Source organism: Medicago sativa, chromosome 7 (assembly GCF_051527215.1).
Source record: "Medicago sativa cultivar Bolivia chromosome 7, Bolivia_mono, whole genome shotgun sequence".
Taxonomy (NCBI): domain Eukaryota; kingdom Viridiplantae; phylum Streptophyta; class Magnoliopsida; order Fabales; family Fabaceae; genus Medicago; species Medicago sativa.
Window position 1 is genome coordinate 8746609 of NC_140755.1, and position 20980 is coordinate 8767588.

The following is a 20980-nucleotide window of genomic DNA, read 5'->3' on the forward strand; positions in this document are numbered from 1 at the left end:
GAGTATCATTCAGAAATCCGGTTTGGTTTTTGAGTTCTTGAAGTTGTTTGTTTTGGTTGGCAATAGAGTTTTCCAACAAAATTTCCAAATTGGATTTCTGAGTGAATCTTTGGTTGTTTGCATAACCGGGTGGTGCTACTTGTCCATAGGGATTTTGGTTTTTATAAAAATTTTGATTATGTCTCATCCCTTGGTTGTATTGAGCATAATTCATTTGCTCAACACCGTTAATAGCACTACCTAGTTGGCAATCAACACCAGCATGACCAGTTATACCACAAATTTCACAAGAAGGAGTAGAAGCAGAACTGATAGCACTAACATTGAGTTTTTCAAGTTTTTCAGTTAGTGTATCAATTTTAGAAGCAAGGTGATCATAGTTAGAGATTTCGTATATACCTGCCTCTTTTTTGGAGGATGAAGAACTTGTGATGGCTCTCTCGTCGGTCCATTTGTAATGATTTTGAGCCATGTCTTCAATCAAGGCATACGCCTCCGTGTAGTTCTTGTTCATAAGTGCTCCACCTGCAGCTGCATCAACAGACATCTTAGTGGTATAAGACAAGCCATTATAAAAAGTGTGGACTATAAGCCACTTCTCTAGGCCATGGTGGGGACAAAGTCTTAGCATTTCTTTGAAACGCTCCCACGCCTCATAGAGAGACTCCCCATCTTTTTGGTTGAACCGTGTAATTTGGTCTCTAAGTTTAGCTGTTTTAGATGGCGGAAAGAATCGGGCAAGGAATGCTTGCCTCATCTGATCCCATGAAGTAATGGAACCGACTTCGAGGGAATGGAACCAAGCGCTAGCTCTATCCCTTAAGGAAAAGGGAAAGAGATGAAGTCTTACGGCCTCTTGGTTCTCCTTCATGGTTCCACTAATTCGTAGGAAAACATAGATGTGAAGATTGGGATCCTCAGTGGGGGATCCCGAAAATTGGTTTTGCTGCACCAAGTTAAGTAGGGCAGGCTTGATTTCAAAGTTGTCATCCTCAACCGTTGGGTACACAATAACAGCTTGTGGCTCAGCCGTATACGGCGTTGCATACACTTTGAGAGTGCGATTAGCCATGGCGGTGTTATTTTGTGCCTCTCTCCTCCTTCTATGTAAGAATCTTTTGATCTCGGGTATGAATACCGCTCGATTTCTAGTTCTTCGCATAAAAGGTTGAGAACCCAAGAAGTTAATGATAACAGAAAAATAAAAAGTTAAAAAGAAAAGAAGAAGAAGAAGAAGAAGAAGAAGAAGAAGAAGAAGAAGAAGAAGAAGAAGAAGAAGAAGAAGAAGAAGAAGAAGAAGAAGAAGAAGAAGAAGAAGAAGAAGAAGAAGAAGAAGAAGAAGAAGAAGAAGAAGAAGAAGAAGAAGAAGAAGAAGAAGAAGAAGAAGAAGAAGAAGAAGAAGAAGAAGAAGAAGAAGAAGAAGAAGAAGAAGAAGAAGAAGAAGAAGAAGAAGAAGAAGAAGAAGAAGAAGAAGAAGAAGAAGAAGAAGAAGAAGAAGAAGAAGAAGAAGAAGAAGAAGAAGAAGAAGAAGAAGAAGAAGAAGAAGAAGAAGAGAGAAATATAATCACTAAAAAAAGTTAATCAAATTAGTTAACTCCCCGGCAACGGCGCCAAAAACTTGATAGGGCCAAACCGCAAGTGCACGGCCTATCGAAGTAATAGTAGTAAGTAGAGTATCGTTCCGCTAGGGAGTTGTTCAACTTAATTAACTTTTTAAAGAATGATTAGATGAGAGGAAGTTTAGTAAAAAGGAGGGTTTTGATAGCTGAAGGTAAATAACAATATTAATAAAGAGCCTTGGGATTATTGGTTCGTCATAATAACAAACCCTTCACTAGTCAAGACTTAAACATCTAATTTCATGGTTTACACACTAATTTCTAAAGACCGGTTTCCCTTAGCCCCTCACCTTTCCGATGAAAGTCCGGCGAGAGTTTACTTCTATTAACCAAGCCTATTTCGCTGACTTGATTACTAGAAGATGCATAGAGGATTGAAACTACTCGTGTCTCAATAATTGCAAAGACTATTTCACTGTTTTGCAATTATTGTCTAGATTCACTTGTTGCAACATCAAAACTCCGCTCTCGCTTTATGAATTGATGTTTGGGATGATGGATTAACGATTATCAAACCCTCCGCTTTCGCTTCCACAGTTTGATAATTGTTAATCCAAGTTAAGACGGTGAATCTAGATTAGAAATTAGGGTTACATAGAATTAGGGTTTAAGCTTGGTTTGTTTAGGATTATGTCATTTAGACTCCCCAACAATCCCAAGACGAAGAAGTCTACTCACTCATGTTCATCGTAGACATGGGGGAAGAAGAGAGAAAATAACAGTAAAGTAAAATTGCGAGAAAGAAAGTAAAGAAATAAAGACTTTTATTGATAATAAAAATATTCTAAGCAAAAGTAAAGGTGGATGTTTATGGTGGAGAGCTACTCTATTTATAGCTTTACAATCGACTTAGAAACTAAGCAACTAAAAGGATAAAACAGTAAAGTTGCAACAGGGTAACTTGGGCCCGAAGAAAAAGCAGCAAAAGAGACTTCTGGAACGGGCACGGCCGTGCCACATGTTGGCACGGGCCGTGCCAAGCTTCTGGATATGTGGGAACATATTTTTGTCCCGTATCTTCGTATTTTTGCACTGTATTTGCTCCAGTCCTCTTTCTTTCGCTCCAAGGCACCTTCCACCATATATTCGTTCCTAAAATATAATAAAAAGCAATTTCAAGTAAAATATTCTAAAAGGAAATAAAATGCAATAAAATAAAACTAAATCTTAAATAAAGCTAAACTAAATAATGCATTAAATTAGACTATTCTATGACTCATCAGCATCAAGCCCCCAACATATATGAGCGTAAATAAGCTCCAGGGCATTAGGCCCCCACCTTAATTGAGCAAAAGCTCCAGGGCATCAAGCCCCCAACGTGGGTTGAGCAATGGCTCCAGGGCATCAAGCCCCCAACTTTAATGAGTATGCAAATGGACTCAACGTCTTACAACTTAGACATCTTGAACATCTTAATCATCTTATGTGACTCCAAGAGTTTGGACGACATTATACAAATTACAACTTAGACCAACTTATATAACCTCATGACATTAGTAATCAACATTTGAGACAACATCTTAGATCGACTCATGCAGCTTAATTCAGTAATAACAACAACGTGGTAGTACAGAAGCAACATCATAATATAACAACAACCAAGGAATATCAACAACATCTCAAACATCACACATAATTCACATAAAACATACATAACAATATCTCATTAATGATCAACCTTAGTCATCTTAAAATAAGCTCTCAGGACAACATAATGTTTATAAATAATTTCCATCTAATACCCCAAGGCTATCTCTTAACTACACGTGCGAAAAGAATCGCAAGGGAAACAATTTTGGGCAACTAACAGCATTACTTGCGAGGCGAGTGGGTGTGCTCGCATCGGCGAGCAAAACATGCTCTCTGGAACTCACAAAACACACTTGCTCACAGTGGCGAGCTAATCTGCTCGCGAGGCGAGCTCATTGGACTTGCTCGCAGTGGCGAGCTATTATGCTCGTGAGGCGAGCTCTCTAGGTTGGCTCGCAGTGGCGAACGATACTGCTCACGAGGCGAGCGATGTCTGTCAAGCTCGGGCAGAATTCTGATTTTCTCAAGTTTGCACCTAATCTCATGATTCTAACCTCAAAACAGCTCCTAATAATCACCCTATGGATATTCTAAGGTCTGTACACAACTTCTACATCAATTCAACAAGTTTTCATCATCCAATCATCAAATTCTCTCTTAAAACCCTAATCCTCAATCCTCACAATCTCAACCTACGTCATGTTAAATCTAATTTTCAGAATCATACACTTAATATTACTGAAAGTTAGTCTCACCCTTTACCTTATAGCAGATGAAATCGGCACTCTCCAGGTCTTCTCCTCTTCTCTGACTTTTTCTCCCTTTTTCACCAAAAACATACGTTCTGTGTCTTTCTACCTAACTTCTCTTATTTATATCTCTTCTATTCTTTTCTATTTCCTCTCAAACCACTAAACTCTCTAAATTTATAAAACAGCCCCACTTCTCTATAATTATTTTATTTTCGAATCTTATTTTATTTAATAATAAAATAAGTCACACCATCATTATAACTCACATAAATCTCATAAATCATATATATAAATCATATAAATCTTATAAATCACATAAATCATATAAATCATATAAATATATGCTAAAATCATTAAAATAATTAAATAATTACGACGGGCGTTACACGCCTCTCCACCGTCCTCCCAACCAAGAGTAAACATGTCAGCCACCGTACATAATTTACTATTCGATAATTCAAAAAGGCAACTAAACTGCGCACGTAACAACACATCTCCTAACCACCTGTCATACCAAAAGAAGGTACTAGTTTCGTCCCCCACCCTTTTCGACACCCTCTCCGCAAACCAACCCCCATCTGTTTCGCCTATCCCATCCCTAATCTTCTCTATCTCCCTCCATCAAAAAGAACCATTCCTGCCCCCAACCTCCAACCTCCTTGCCTCCTCACCATACCGCGCCACCAACACCCTATACCAAAACCCATCTATATCCACCAACATCCGCCAGCACCATTTCCCTAATAAAGCACTATTAAATTCCCTTAACTGCCTCACCCCCAACCCTCCATACTCCTTACGTAACCAGACTGAGCTCCTAGCAATCCAGGAAATTTTCCTGTTATCCTCACTCCTTCCGCAATTTTTTTTATTAAAAATAGATTCAGTGATAGAGATTATACCTGGCGGAGCTTTGAAGAAGGAAATAGCATAAACAGGGAGCGAAGTCAGGACAGACTTTAGAAGAACCAATCGGCCTCCAAAAGAGAGAAAGCGACTCTGCCACCCCGACAATCTAGATTTAATTGTATGCAACACAGGATCCCAAAATGCTAACCGATTCGGATTACCTCCAATAGAAAGGCCTAGATACAAGAACGGAACCTTGCCCACTTTACATTTTAAAATTGAAGCCGCCTCATTCAACCAAGACTCCGCAATATTAATTCCAACCAGCAAACTTTTATTAAAATTTACCTTCAAGCCTGACATCTCTGCAAACAAAGTCAACACTGCTCGCAAGGCACGCACATTGGCCCAGCTCTTAGTACCCAATAACAATGTGTCGTCCACAAATTTTAAATGAGAGAAAACGACCATATTAGAGGTACCAACCGTGTATCCTGTAAACAAGTTATTCCCCACCACCGAAGTCATCATAACATTCAACCCCTCGGCTGCTAGCAAAAACAAAAACGGAGAAAGAGGGTCCCCTTGACGCAACCCCCTTTGCATAGGAAACTCTTCTGTAGAGCTGTGTCATTAACTAAAATTGAAGCAGTCGATGTTGACACACATTCCTTTATCCATTTTCTCCACAACACCGGAAACGCCATTTTTTGCATTACCGCATCCAGGTATCCCCAATCGACAGAATCATATGCTTTTTCAAACTCAACTTTAAAAAGCATCTATTCCTTTTTAGCCTTTCTAGCCTCATCAACCACCTCGTTAGCAACCAAGATGTCATCAAGAATCTGTCTATTTTTTACGAATGCTGTCTGAGTATCCGAAACAACCGTTCCCATAACCATTTTCAGCCTGTTTGCTAACATCTTAGCCAATATTTTATAAAGAGAGCCAACCAGAGAAATAGGCCTAAAATCATTAAGACGCTGTGGGCTGTCAATTTTAGGAATAAGAGCTATAAAAGTATTGTTGATACCTCGAGACAATTTACCATTCTGATGAAACTCTGATATGAATTGCATAACATCATCCTTCAACTCATCCCAAAACTGCTTTATGAAACCAAAATTAACCCCATCAAGTCCGGGGCTCTTGTAACTATTCTTTATTACATATTTTGTTATTTACAAAATACAAGTTTTACGAGGACCATGACTCATTCCAATCGAATCAAAACAAGCGATAGTAACTTTTAAAAGAGCCAATAACTAAGCTAAGTATAACAAAAAGTGCTAAAAAGGCTTAGTTTTCAATTTCACATATTTGGAACGATTAGATTTTACAACTGAATATTTAAAAAGCTATATTTAAGCTATATTTGGAACGATTAGTTGTAAAATAGCCAATAACTGAATATTTGGAAAATATAACTTTTTTTGTGCATGTTAATTTATATCTGAATTTTTTTCTCACAAGTGTGGTTCATATAATATTATAGGTAGTTGTAGAAAGATGCTAATTCAACAACATTCAAACAAATGCTACATTTAATTAACGGCAAATATGTAGTTGTCACCTTTCTCTCAAAAAAAAAATGTAGTTGTCACCTTAATTATTAAATAAATGATAATGAATGAGAATGACAAATTGTAATTGTTAGAATGATAGTTTTGTTTTTAGTGGCTAAACGTGGGTAGTGGGTAGTTGTAGAAAGATGCTAATTCAACAACATTCAAACAAATGCTACATTTAATTAGAGAAATGATATTTCAATTTTCATTTAGTGACAACTTTTGCAACAACTTTCTCTCTCATACTCACATTACTTTTTACTTTATCTCTCTATTGCTATGGTTTCCGTGTCAATACCACTTTTTTCTTTGTAAAATATAGTTGTCAAATAAGTTGTCACCAAATTGGTTGTTCAAATAACACTCCTTATTTAATTAACGGCAAATATGTAGTTGTCACCTCTCTCTAAAAAAAAAAAATGTAGTTGTCACCTTAATTATTAAATAAATGAGAATGACAAATTGTAATTGTTAGAATGATAGTTTTGTTTTTAGTGGCTAAACGTGGGTAGTGGGTACTTTTTTCATTAATTTAATTACTAGAATGAGAGCTTCAAGGAAAAATATATTTGTTGGAGCGCTTGTAGGATTATTATAATATGGAGTAAACATGAGCAAATTTGTCAAAAAAAAATATATAATATGGAGTAAATTACACTCTCCTTCTTTTAAGATATTTGAATTACAGGTTTCTCTTTTTTCTAATGTTAAAATATACATTTCCCTCCCCTCATATTTAAAATATATTAGAACACATTTAACTTCTTTCCCCTAAGAGAAGTTTGAGTTACATTCACATCCCTTCTTATGTTAAAATTTACAGTTTACTCTCTCAATATATATTTTTTTATTTCTAATAATCAATAAAAAAAATTTAACATGCTTCGAAAAAAAACAATATTGCGGGTCCATTTTAATATGATCAAAATTTGAATACATATTTTTCGCTATTTTTTATTCACAATTTCATTAACATATAGTTTTAAATTCTTTCCTAAATTTTTTTAAATCCTATTATAAAATATGAAACAACCAAAATAAAATTAAAATATGTAAAAAATTACTAAAGACGATAAAGTATGATTATTTAAAATTTAATTTTATACTCTAAATTAATAGCACAAATATTTAAATTTAATTATCATTGACATTTAAATTATAAAGAAAGAAATTTATTTATTTTAAATGGTGGTTCAAAATTTTTATATATCATAAAAATCGTTATTTATATATCATAAAAACATTATTTATGTTAAAATAGATGAAAGTGTAGCGTATATTTAATTATTAAGGGAGAGAGTTGTAATTCAAGCATCTTATGGGAGAGGGAAATATAATTTTTTTTTTGTTGGGGCTAGAATTCACCTTTTTCAAGATAAGAGATTGTATATTTTAACATAAGATATATAGATATATATATATATATATATATATATATATATAGAGAGAGAGAGAGAGAGAGAGAGAGAGAGAGAGAGAAATGTAATTCAAGCTTCCCTTAGATGATGAAAATGTAATTCGTCCTTGAATTTGTAGGGATCGGCCAAAATCGTCCTCCAATTATGCGAAATATCAAATTAGTACATTAATTTGTATATGTCAATCAATTTAGTCTCTTTGTCCAATTGAGGTGAAAACGTTGCTGACGTGGCCGTTAACCTCTCACATGGGTTGCCATGTTAGATGCCACAAAAACAGGGACTAATTTGGCCGATAGTGACCAAAATTTCCAAGGACCAAATTGATTGATTTGCAAAAAATGTTCTGCTATTTCTTCCCCAACAGCTATTTCTTCCCCAAATATATAAAATTGTAACCCGAATTTTACAATCTGTAATCTACACTCCAAAATCCCTAAAATTTCTTCCAATAATTAGTGGTAACGTTCTTCTCGAATTCAAAAACTTCAAACCCTAATTTTTTTTTATTGAATCTGAAATCCGAAACCCCCAAAATTTCTTCAAGCAAAACTGTTCAAATTAATCTGAAATGTTGGGGGGTGGGCGTATGGGCAAAAACAGTTATGAAAGTCAAGTGTCATCTTCAAGCTCCTTGTTTAATGGTGATGTGAGACTGCTTGAATGTTCCTCGAATTTGTGTTGTAAAAAAAGCCAATACTCTCAAAAACCCAAGAAGGCCTTTCAATGTTTGCCCTCTGCCAAAGTTTTGTTTAACTATTAAACATGTGATGTCATCCTGGTTTGATCAATACCTTACTGATTCTGAGTTTTCTTTTGCACAGGATGATGTTGAAAATTATGAATTTTTTGTCTGGGTTGATAAAGCTGAAGAACTAGGATACTTTAAATATATTGGAAGTGGTGCTGCTCATGAAAGAAAGACAAGATTGTTGAAGAAGGTTCAGTTCATGGTTAAGGCTAAGGTTAAGGAAAGTGGCAATGAAGAGATTTGGAGGGCAACACTGATGCACAAAGTTGAGTGTATAGGAAGTGAGCTTAGGTTGATTAAGTTTTTGATAGTCATAATTTGGTTGTTTGAGTTTTTTAACATGTTACTGTATTGTTATATGAGTGTGTAAAGTTCTAAAGAAAAAATGTTGAAGATGAATGAAATGTAACCTTTATGTAATAATATTATCATCAAATTAGTCCCTGAATTATTTGACTAACTATCATATCGATCCAGACATTATATTAAAAACTCATCAAATAAGTCCTTGAATTATTTAATCAGATATCAATTTGATCCTTGAAGCATATATGTGCAGAATAAAGTAAAAAAGTTAGAAGACACAACTTGATCCTGAAATATTACATAGGAAAACGCCATAAGTCTTAATTCTGAAATATTGCATAAGCAAAAGCAACCCAACTATGAGGCATTAATAAGTAATAAGTTTTAAATATTACATAGACAAAAAGAAATCCAACTATGTGGCATAATTCAAACAAGTCTAAATATTACATTTTCAAAAGCATATTTTAAATATGTTTCCATCAAGCATCATTTCTTTCAAAAATGTGGGGGTTGGGATAAACTCCATGAATTTAGGTTGAATTGAACCGGATGGACCATAACTTGGATATGACACTCTAATAACGCCAGGAGCAGTTGGATGTGCTGGTGCAGGACCCTAACTTGAAGATGGTGAAGGTTTTAGTGGGAGGAGAAGAGTCAGGGACTTATTTGATGTGTCAGAATGAAATGTAAGGATGTAAATGAATGGGTAAGAGAGGGGTAAAATTGAAAAAACAAAAGAAGAAAAATGAAAGTGAAAAGTTTAAATGAAATTTGTTGCTTTTCAATCAAAATGGTCCTTGTACATGTGGCTGATTTGATGACACGTTTACAACACATCACAACATGCAGGAAGACACCTCATCACCACTAACAGAGAGATTGGACGGAGGCACTAAATTGATGGACGTCTGACGATTTTGGCTTATTCGTGAAAATTCAAGGACGAAGTTGATGAATCACTCACAAAATTATTACTTCCTGCGTCCCATAATAACCGAGTCGTTTGCAAAAAAAAGTCTCAAATTAACTGAGTCATTTTACTTTTCAATACAATATTTGTTGTGAAAGTGACTCAAAATTGGAGTTTTGAATATGTCAAAATCGGGGCCCGTATGGTGCTGTCAGGGGCCCAAATTTGGCTGTGATTTTTCAGCCTATTGGTACGACAAAAATCGGTGGCCGAATGGAGGAATTCGGTGGCTGATGTAGGTGATGTTTCTTACCTTGGGAGTGGAGCGGTGGTCGTCTGGAGAGACGTTAAACACTCAACATCAGCCTGGAGAGGCGGTGGTAAGAATACTTCTGATCTACCTGTGAGGTGGAGTTTCAAGTTGGAAGACATAGTGGGATGTACGCATTTGATAGTTGAGGTAGAGAACACTCAGATTAAGGTGGAGTTGAACACACCGAAAATGATACGACTATGGAGGACCTTAGGTGTTATGCTCTAGTTGTGAGCAAGGGAATTCTTCAAGAAGACAGAAGGCATTCCGGAGGTTGAAGAATGAATAGAATGGCTTGTGGGATTACCCTAAAAGGTCAAGGGTGATTGGATGCAAGGATCTTCGAGAAGGCGGAAGGCATTCTGATGGCTGAAGAGGTATGGTGTATACTTGTGGAACTACCTAAAATTCCTAGTGTAGTTTTGATGCAAGGATCTTCGAGAAGGCGGAAGGCATTCCGATGGCTGAAGAGGTTAAGGTGTAGACTTGTGGAACTACCTAAAATTCCTAGCGTAGTTGGATGCAAGAATCTTCAAAAGGCAGAAGGCATTCCGATGGTTGAAGAGGTTAAGGTTGAAACTTGTGGAACTACATGGTGTAGTGGGAAGCAAGGGAAAAAGAAGCAAGGTGGTTGATGTTAAATTGACATCATCACTAATTTAGAGTCAAGGTGGAGATTGTTGTGAAAGTGACTCAAAATTGGAGTTTTGAATTTGTCAAAATTGGGGCCCAAATGGTGTTGTTTGGGGCCCGAATTTGGCTATGGTTTTTCATCCTATTGGTGATAAGTCAATAATTAGTGTTTTTAAGAGTTTATTTTAGTTTATTTTATTTAGTTTTTATGTGTTTTTATTCACTTTCTAGAGCTTTGTTACTTCAATTGCTTGATATCTAATTTCAGGAACAAATATGGTAAAAGATTGAGTCTTAGAGCAAAAGAAAGGGTTTTGGAGCATGATTAAAGGATTGAAGGATCTAGAGCATGATTTGGAGATGATTGAAGATAAAAATATGAAGATCTTGTGCAAAAATATCAGGCACGGTCGTGCCTGACAATGGCGTGGTCGTGCCTCCAAGTCATTCAAAGAAGGCCATTTTTCAGAGAGGCTGGCACAGCCCGTGCCTGCAGGCGCACGGTCGTGCTCGAGTCCCAACCCCTTTTTACCATTTTGCTCTCCAAGGCTGGCACGGGCGTGCCAAGGTTCCAGGCTACTATTTTGAGTTATTTTCAGACCTAAAAGCCCATGGGTTGCTTGCTTTGTAATTCTTATTCACTTTCTTAGGGCTTAAGTAAGCTTTACGCAATATATAGAGCAGCCACAGACCTTATTTCTCATCTTTTGTTCTTGGGAATTATATGTAACAATTATTTCCATTAATCAAAGTTCTTCTTTTATTTCTTTTTATTATTCTTGCTATTTACTTTTTGTTCTTCTTCTTCTTCTTCTTCTTCTTCTTAATCTTTATGTCTACGATGAACATGAGTGAGTAGATTTCTTTGTCTTGGGATTGTTGGATGAGTCTAATGGCCTAACCTATTCAAACCAAGCCTAGAACCATAATTTTATGTAAACCCTATTTTTCTAATCTAATTTCATCGTTTTTAAACTTAGTAACAAGTATTAAACGAAAAACTTGATATGTAAAATCCGCAAGTGCACGGTTTTACCGAAGTAGTAAAAAGATTATCGTTCCGACAAGGAGTTGTGTATTTGATTTTCTTTTCAAACAGATTAGCTGAAAGTTTAAAGGTTCAAAAGTGGGATTTTTATTGATTGAAAATTAATAATAACAAAAGAGCCTCAGAATCGTCTGTTCATCATAATGACAAATCTTTCACAATTCAAACATATATACTAATTTTATGTTAGACCTATTTCTAAAGACCAGTTTCTCTAAGGTATTTCATATCTCCTTTCGGTCTCCATGAATGTGTTTCAACAACAACTGGTACGACAAATATTGGTGGCCGGATGGAGGAATTCGGGGCCCAAATTTGCCAGCAGAAAATATAACAAAAACACATTTTTGGGCTGAGATTTGTTCCAATTTTATGAGGGATACTTTTACTATAAATATAGACTTTGTATCAGAGTAAACCTTGAGATAGAGGGGGCTGAAACAAGGGTTTAGAAGTCAACAAGAAAACTAGGGTTTGTATAGAGTTTGCTCTTGGCAATAAACACTAGGGTTGGGGTTGATTCACCTTGGGAAACATTATTAGGATTGAGTCTCTTAATCACGGGAAGAGATTGGGACTTTGAGTAAAATTAGGCGGGAGACTTATTCTTGTAACTCATTGATATCTCTTTTGTAAAGTTACTCATCATTATAGTGGAACAGAAGGCTGCTATCTCCCCCATACTAGGTCAGTATTGTACTGAACTGGGTAAACAAATTTCGTGTGTTCTCTCTTTCTTTCTCTCTTTTTTTTTCTACTTTTGCTTGTGTTTATAATTGTTCCCACGTTGATTTTGGTTGTTTGATTATTACTTGCTCCACACATCAAGTATTTTATTGGTGTGATTTTTTCATCGAATTCACAACAATAGTAATTACTTTTTTTCCCTTTATAACTCTAATTAATAATACTTTCATCCCTCCAATTCAATATATTTCATTTTGCATTTATGATAATGGAGAATGCACCAATACTCTCTTCGTTTCTAATTATAAACAAAATTGACTTTTTAGGTTCATTCAATTAATGATGTATGTGCCACATACATCATTAATTGAATGAACCTAAAAAGTCAATTTTGTTTATAATTAAAAACGGAGGAAGTACTTAACAAGAGCACTTAATATCATTTTTCTTTCCCCTTCATTTATACATTTTTTTAAGGGTCATGTTAACTTGTGCCCTAAGGGCACATGTTAAGGAACCTAAAAAAGCAACTTTGCATTAGAAAACATCATGTTTTAACTTTTTAGAAGTTAACTACACGACTTTTGATGCATACATTTCTATAATGAGTTCCTTAAAATGTGTATTTGAAGACATAAGTTAACATTTGCCTTTTTTTAAATATATGTGAAATTAACAAATCCCTTAGATAATCCGGAGGGAGTACACTATATTTGGAGAACCGTGCGACCCTTGGTATGTAAAAGCCACAACAAAACATCTTCGGACTTACACAGACACTTCAAAACACAACAAAACATCTCTTTTTCTTCACTGTCTTATAATTTTCTGATTCATTACTTCTCATCGCTCCACCATGTTTTCCTCTTCGGGATGCAGAGGTGGCGACTCAAACAATCGCTCACTCTCGACGTTGTCCTTTTCATCGACACACAACCATGTTGACCCACACAGCCCAGGACCGTTGATGTCTTCCTTATCGTCCAGTACCAGAATTGTTGATCCATTCAGATCCATCATTCGTCCACAATGTAAATATTTTATTTTACTTGATTTTTTGTTTAAAAGAAGTCTAGCAGATAAAGTGAGTTATTGTGGGTTTGAAAGAGCTCAGTATAGGATCAAGATCTCAAAGAAATGGAATAATGAATGACTGTATTTATGAGAAAAAGGCACATTAAAAAAGTTTAGGTAGTTGGGCTCCGAGGTCATTAGGGTCAGCGTAAGGGCAGACCTCAAGTCTCAGCGAGTGCTAACAGAAGTAGTTAGAGATCGGCCATCAAAGAGGCCGGAAATAAACGACACCCTTAGAAGTTATGAGTCAACTCCTTATCAACTGAGTCAACCTTGTTTGGTTTTCTATTGATTATGTTATGTCTACCTGTTTTAGTTAGTTTGTTAAGCTATGACTTAATGTGACAGTTGTAATCAGTTAGCTACAAAGTTGTTGGACTTCATATGTCTACATGTAAGTTTCACTCACTCATCAATGATATGAGAAATTCAATAAAATTCATCTTGGTTATGCAAGAAACACTGCACGTAGATGACTTTTTTTATTTTATTTTTTAAATAAATATTTTACTTTATTACATGGATTTTACTAGTAGTTAATTCAAACCACTCATTTATTATTCTTCTTCTTTTTAATTTAATCATTTTTTACAGTTTACCGGGCTGTGCAAAAATGCCGCCAAAAACAGGATGCCGGAAAAAAACGTCAAAAACATGATGTGCGAAAAAGATCAACAAGGAGATATGAAGTGTTCTTAAGTTTCAGAGGCAAAGATACTCGTGCTACCTTCACTTCACATCTCTATGCTTCTCTTCGAAATGCTGGAATTAATGTTTTTAGGGATGATGATTCGCTTAAATGGGGAACTGTCATTTCACCATCACTACTACGAGCAATTGAAGAGTCTCAAATTGCCGTGATAGTTTTTTCTAAAAACTATGCAGATTCACGATGGTGTCTGGATGAGTTGGTGAAGATAATGGAGTGTTTTAGAACCATAGGGCAGTTGGTTCTGCCAATTTTCTACGGTGTAGATCCATCTGATGTACGTCACCAAAGAGGTGAATTTGGCAATGCATTTGAAAGTCTCCTGAGTAGAATTTCAAATAATGAAGAAGGTATATTTGCAAAAGCGGTTAATTTTTTCCGAAGAAGAACCCGTAAAGAGTTGCCGATGCAGGTGCTGAGATCGGTTAATTTTTTCCGAAGAAGAACCCGTAAAGAGTTGCCGATGCAGGTGCTGAGATGGAAAGAAGCACTTGGTCAGGCAGCAGGGATTGCAGGATCTGTAGTGCTAAATTCCAGGTAATTCAATTCAACAAGAATTCCTTCAAGCAAAGTATTTGGAAAAAAAGTTATCTCTTGGATTATATTTTAATATTTTGGATTTTATTATTAAATTTCCACTGTACTTTTTGACATACGAATTGATAGATACATCCCTGTATGTATGTATGTATTTGGCTTTTTAAATAGGAATGAAAGTGATGCTATCAAGGATATTGTTGAAAATGTTACATGTTTGCTCAACAAGAGAGACTTGTTTGTTGCTAATAATCCAGTGGGAGTTGAACCTCGAGTGCGAGATGTGATTCAACTGCTAAACATCTCACAATCAGATGATGTTCTACTACTAGGGATGTGGGGTATGGGCGGAGTTGGGAAAACCACCATTGCAAAAGCCGTGTACAATAAAATTGGCCACAAATTTGAAGCTAGAAGCTTCTTAGCAAATGTTAGGGAAGTTTGGGAGAAAAATGACAGACAAGTGTCTTTACAAGAACAGCTTCTCTCTAATATTTGCATGGATATGACACCCAACATAGAAAACATTGACGAAGGAAAAACTATACTAGAGAATAGACTCCGCTATAAAAGAGTACTTCTTGTACTTGATGATGTGAATACATTGGATCAATTGAATGCTTTGTGTGGAAGTCGTCAATGGTTTGGTCCGGGGAGTAGAATAATCATTACAACTAGAGATATGCATTTACTTAGAGGGAAGAAAGTTGACCATTTATACCCAATGACAGAAATGGATGAAAGTGAATCAATTGAGCTATTTAGTTGGCATGCATTCAAGCAAGTGAGACCTAAAGAAGATTTTGCTGATATTTCCGTAAATGTTGTTGAGTACTCTGGGGGACTGCCGCTAGCTCTAGAAGTCCTTGGGACTCTTTTGTTTGGTAGGCCAGTAAAAGAGTGGAAGTGTGTATTGGAAAAACTCAAAAGAATTCCTAACAATCAAGTCCAAGAGAAGTTAAAAATAAGCTATGATGGTTTAAATGATTTTACTCAGAAAAATATATTCCTTGACGTAGCTTGTTTCTTTATTGGGATGGACAGAAATGATGTTATAGATATATTAAATGAATGCGAATTTTATCCAGAAAATGGAATAAATGTCCTTGTGGAGCGAAGCCTGGTCATTGTTGATGAGATGAACAAACTTAGAATGCATGATTTGCTGCGAGATATGGGAAGAGAAATCATTCGTGAAAAATCACCGATGTGTCTTGAGGAGCATAGCAGGTTGTGGTTTAGTAAGGATGTGCTTGATGTATTATCAAAACGAACTGTAAGCACTTCATCTACCTTCATATTTTTATGATTTTAATTTATCCTTTCTATTCTGGACAAATATTTATGAGTACATTTAACATGAATATGTTTTGGTGAGTATCACCTGAACACAAATTAAAATCAGTTTACTTGTGACTTTAAAATTAGTTTGGTTGTGAATTATATTGTACTTCATAGGTCATAGTATCAAATGATTGGTTCATCAAAGATTTTTATCTGCCTTGTATATTCATTCTATGGTTTTTTAATTTTGGGTCCACATTGTGTCATAGGGAACAAAATTTGTCGAGGGACTTGCTTTAATTTTGCCAAGAGCTAATGCAGAACATTTTAGTACTAAGGCATTTAAGAAGATGACGGAACTCAGATTGCTTCAACTTGCTGGAGTAAAACTTAATGATGACTTTGAATACTTATCAAGAAATTTGAGATGGATTTCTTGGAATCGATTTCAAGAACCATGTATACCTACAAGCTTTTATTTAGGAAATATAGTTTCTATTGAGTTAGAAAACAGCAACATCGAATTTCTCTGGAAAGAAACCCAGGTATTAATTTGATTTCACATTTTTTTTCTGCACACAATATTTAAATACTATTTTATTCAATTTTTCTTCCCTATGCTTTCTATATAACTTTCTTGTTCTTGTAGAGTCTGGAGAAGCTGAAAATTCTCAATCTTAGTCATTCTCATTATCTCACACAGACCCCAAACTTTTCAAAGTTGCCTAATCTTGAAAAGTTAGTACTCATCGATTGTCCAAAATTGTCTGAAGTTTCCGATACTTTTGAAGATCACAATAAACTTGTTCTGATAAATTTGGAAGACTGTATTAGCCTTCGGAGCCTTCCAAGAAGTATCTATAAGTTGAAATCTCTAAAATCTCACATTCTTTCCGGGTGTTCAATGATTGAAAAGTTGGAAGAGGAGTTGGGACTGATGGAGTCTTTAACACACTTGATTGCTAATGACACCGCAATAACAACAGTTCCCTTTTCGGTAGGTAGGTTGAAAAACATTGGATATATTTCTCTGTGCGGCTATGAAGGATTCTCACGTGATGTAGTTCCATCTATCATTCGGTTTTGGATGTCACCAACAAACAATCTCCCATCCCCATTTCAAATATCAGTTGCCATGTCATCCCGTGTTCCTTTAGATGTACTAAATAGTAGTTCCCATGAGTTATCGTCTATGTCCAAGTATCTTCCATGGCTTCCTTGTCTTTGGGTGAAATGCGACTCAGAAGTCAATCTTTCTCGAGGCACAAAGAGAATTTTGAAAGCCTTACATGCCACACATTCTAAAGAATTGGTACAAGTATTGAACATTGAAAGTTCTGCACTAATTCAAAGCTTCAGTCAAGCTCACATTTCAGGATCAATAACTTCCTTCAAACCTCTGTTTATTCAAATTGGAATGAATTGCCAAGTAACTGAAACTCTGAAACAGAACATTGTACAGGTTTCACATAGAACTCTTCCCCCTTTCATGTATCTAATAATTCCAATTGTCATAATTTTATAAGACATCGATTTTGTCAAACCTAATATTCCATATTTTGAAATTAACAACACATACCTTTTCAAATTAACAACAACTATAAGAACCTAGTGGATGCATATTGTATTATCATAACTTATTTTAATTCACTACTTGTGATTTACTAATGATTTTCATGAAAATGTACCAATAATGATATTATAGAACAATTGAAAACCCTATCCGTAGGTATATTAACTCTATCAAAGTAGTATCAGTTCATCAATCCAGTCCTTGAAAACAAGAAATCTATGAATATGGATTTTGCTTTAGGTTGTATGTAGGCCTGTAGGGTTATATGACGCCATTTATATGAACTTTGTTTTATTAAAAAACAATTAAAATTTTAAAAGTGCATACTTTAGTTAGTAGTACAATTTGTCATTATTAGGGTATAAACATCAAAAGAAAATTGGAACAATTTGATACATTTTGCTTGTAAATTATCATTACTTAAGATCTCTTTTATATTGTCGAGATATCATACATTTTATTCTTCAAAATATGATTAGTAAACTAATGAGGAAAATTGAAAACTAAATCTTCAATTGTTGAAAAATTATATCAACATATTGTTATATAAAGTTTTGAGCCTATTTTCACCGTTACAGGGTAAGGGTGAGAGTCATCTATCTTGTTTAAACTTCAATAGCAATGGTACTTCTGTGAAATTTACGGTGCCTCAAGTAGAAGGGCGTATCTTAAAGACAATTATGTGTGCTGTCTATCCTTCAACTCCAGATAACATAATGTCAGACAGCCTTATTAAAAATCTGTTGTTGATAAATTACACAAAGGCCACCATTCTCCTCTATAAGGGAGAAGCTTTAGCATCCTTTGAAGATGAGGAGTTTCAGAGCGCTGTATCAAGTATAGAATCTGGTAATAAAGTTGAGTTTGTTGTTGTTTTTGAGAACAATTTCATTGTGAAGAACACAAGAATTTGTCTCATATATGATGGACCAATTCACAAAGAACTGGGTTTCAGTCTGGTACATTGATCTCTTGAAGTTGAAGAGGAAAAATGTTGCTCTTGGGGACTTGAGCAGGGAATTGAGAGTTGAGAAGGTAAAGTTTTCCCTTTATGTACACTTTGCGTGAAGGAACTGTGTAATTCTCTGTCGTTTTGACAGATTATTCGGTGTGATGTTTGAAATTTGAAGTAGCTTGACAGTGCTATTAATAATTTCAAACATAAATAATAGTTTGGACAAACAAATGGAAAGCTCTTGAATACATCAGTGTTTCTTGATGGAATAACTGAACCTTTTATTGGTGCAAATATGAATTAGAATCATCTGATTTTAGTAGTGATTTATTTTCAATTCTGCTACTTTCTCTTGGCCATTTTACCTGATGATGTTGAATCTTTAACTTTTGTTGGCAATTGAGGAATTAATTTTTCATATTCCAAGGAGATTACAATTTAACCGGGGCGATTACAATTGGTGGTTTTGTATTGCATATAGGTACAGGGTTAGTGTGGCATTGAAGAAACTAAACATACGTTGGTGAAAGATTTTCAATGATGTCAGTAGACAAAGGCATGTCATTGAGTGGTGTTAGACCTGTTATTGAAGTGCATCTCCTGTTGGATTTTCATTTCACCAAATGATGTCTTCATGTCAACATATTGGTGTTACCATGTTTATCACAGACAGGTGGTTCCATGTTCGCGACAGATTCAATTTTATTCTCCTGCTTGCAAATTTCGTGAAGGTGCTGCTGAGAATATTGTGGTGTTAATAGGTTTTGTCATGGAGGAAATTTTGAGATAATTGTAGTCCAGATGCAGTTGGATGTCAAGAACTGATTGTGATGATTAGAAGCATTAATTCTGGTTTGGGTTCAGACATAAAACTAAACTGTCAATAGGTCTACTTAATATTGAAATAGTTTGAGTCATACTTGGAAAACCAGAGAGGAAACTTGGTTCCGAATTCAAACCTCTAACATAAGGTATGTGTAAGAGAAGACGGGGGCTACGTTTGTCTTTGATCTATCCAATATTGGCTCTGATTGTTTAATTATTTGGACCAATATAGGTTCTGATGGTGTTTTTTTTTTCCTCTGTCCAGATATTGTAATATTTCGGTTCTAATAATATATTTCCACGTCTTGTGCCTAGATTATAGTTTTATTTCTAAATGAAGATGTTGAATTTATTTGATGGACAAGTCAAAGAATACATGATACCTTTATTCAAAATGCTTGATACCTTCTTGAAAAAGGAGAAAATTAGGATACCAGATCAGAGAGAGATCTTGCTCACTGGTTATCTAGTTGAAGTTATATTGTAATATAGAAATTTCTTCTTTGCTTACCGATGTTTGCAGAATATGGATTGGCTAAGCTTTTATTATTGTTAATTTCGGAGTCAAACAAAGAAGTCTTCTCAGCAGACTACCGATCCTTGGGCTGCCAGGGACATATCCGATTTTTTTGCAGAGACTTATCAGAGTTGAGATCAAGCAATGACATTGGCCTCATTTTTGCAATGCATTCTTCATGCAGAAAGCTTAAACAACATTATTTCATAAAAACATAGTGAAAGATGGCTCTACGAATGTAAGTGTTGATAATCAATTGTGCATATAAATTGTTTACCATAGCTTTCAATAAGTTGGAATTTGCTTGCAGTGTGATAGTCTAAGTATGCATCAAGCCTCCGAGTAAGAAAAATGTTGAGAAGCTGATACAACAATGCATATTTGGCATCCTTCTCCAGCTGCCCAACAGCTGGTATGTTTAGTAAATCACACTACGCCATAAAAATCAAAATACAATATTATGAATGCTCTACCAGAAATTTGCTAAGAACATAGTACCTACTAGGTTCAATCTAGGAAGAGAAGTTCACCAATTTATGCAATGCCCCCTGACATAATTGGCCTGGTGTACTTCACAATTGGGGGTTCATACCCCAGGCAGTATTTATCTGGCAGCTAAGATGACTTACATGTTACATATGTAAGACAAATTTTCTGCACCAGCCTCTGAAATATCTGATTCGATATAAATAATGTTGTCTTCGACAATCAAGTTTTTAATCCAATATCTTATTGCTACTTGGACCATGTCAAAAAATTTAATCAGGCTAACCGATAAATAAGAAATCAGACCTCTCAACAACCTTATTGGTAAAAGGTGAGAAGTCACGACCTTAGAGACAAATGTTATGGTGAATGAACTCATTGCTAAACTAGGTTGAAGACTGTCCTGTCCAATTTGTTGTTAGGGACAAAAATAAATGTTTACTCAAAAATAAAGTTATGAAGGTTTCTGTAGCAAAGGAAATGAGCTTGAGCATTATAACCATAAATTCTGATGCTGAGGTAAAATGCTCATTGCTCAAATCAGAGTTTCTTCTTGGCAGCGATATATCCTACTATTTAGGACTAAAGAAGTTTGCTAAGCATTTAAATTCTATAACTATCGAGTCC

At 35.4% G+C, this 20980-nt stretch overlaps 1 protein-coding gene and 1 non-coding gene across 3 annotated transcripts; both read left to right on the plus strand.

Moving 5' to 3' along the window:
- Window positions 1-602: 602 nt before the first annotated feature.
- LOC146904016 (small nucleolar RNA R71) lies at window positions 603-709 on the plus strand. The gene has a single exon (XR_015020814.1). It is a non-coding gene; the product is annotated as a small nucleolar RNA R71 (small nucleolar RNA).
- Window positions 710-13163: 12454 nt separating this feature from the next.
- On the plus strand, window positions 13164-19664 carry LOC146904017 (TMV resistance protein N-like). 2 transcript variants are annotated; one of them, XM_085723370.1, is made up of 8 exons: window positions 13164-13424; window positions 14062-14588; window positions 14646-14713; window positions 14885-15989; window positions 16267-16542; window positions 16647-17459; window positions 18149-18605; window positions 19007-19664. In XM_085723370.1, exons 1-7 carry the CDS (start codon window positions 13250-13252, stop codon window positions 18536-18538), a joined length of 3354 nt encoding a protein of 1117 aa, XP_085579496.1. In that variant the 5' UTR covers window positions 13164-13249; the 3' UTR covers window positions 18539-18605; window positions 19007-19664. The 2 variants fall into 2 exon arrangements, with proteins under 2 accessions (XP_085579496.1, XP_085579495.1); XM_085723369.1 differs by having other exon boundaries at window positions 14062-14713.
- Window positions 19665-20980: the final 1316 nt, after the last annotated feature.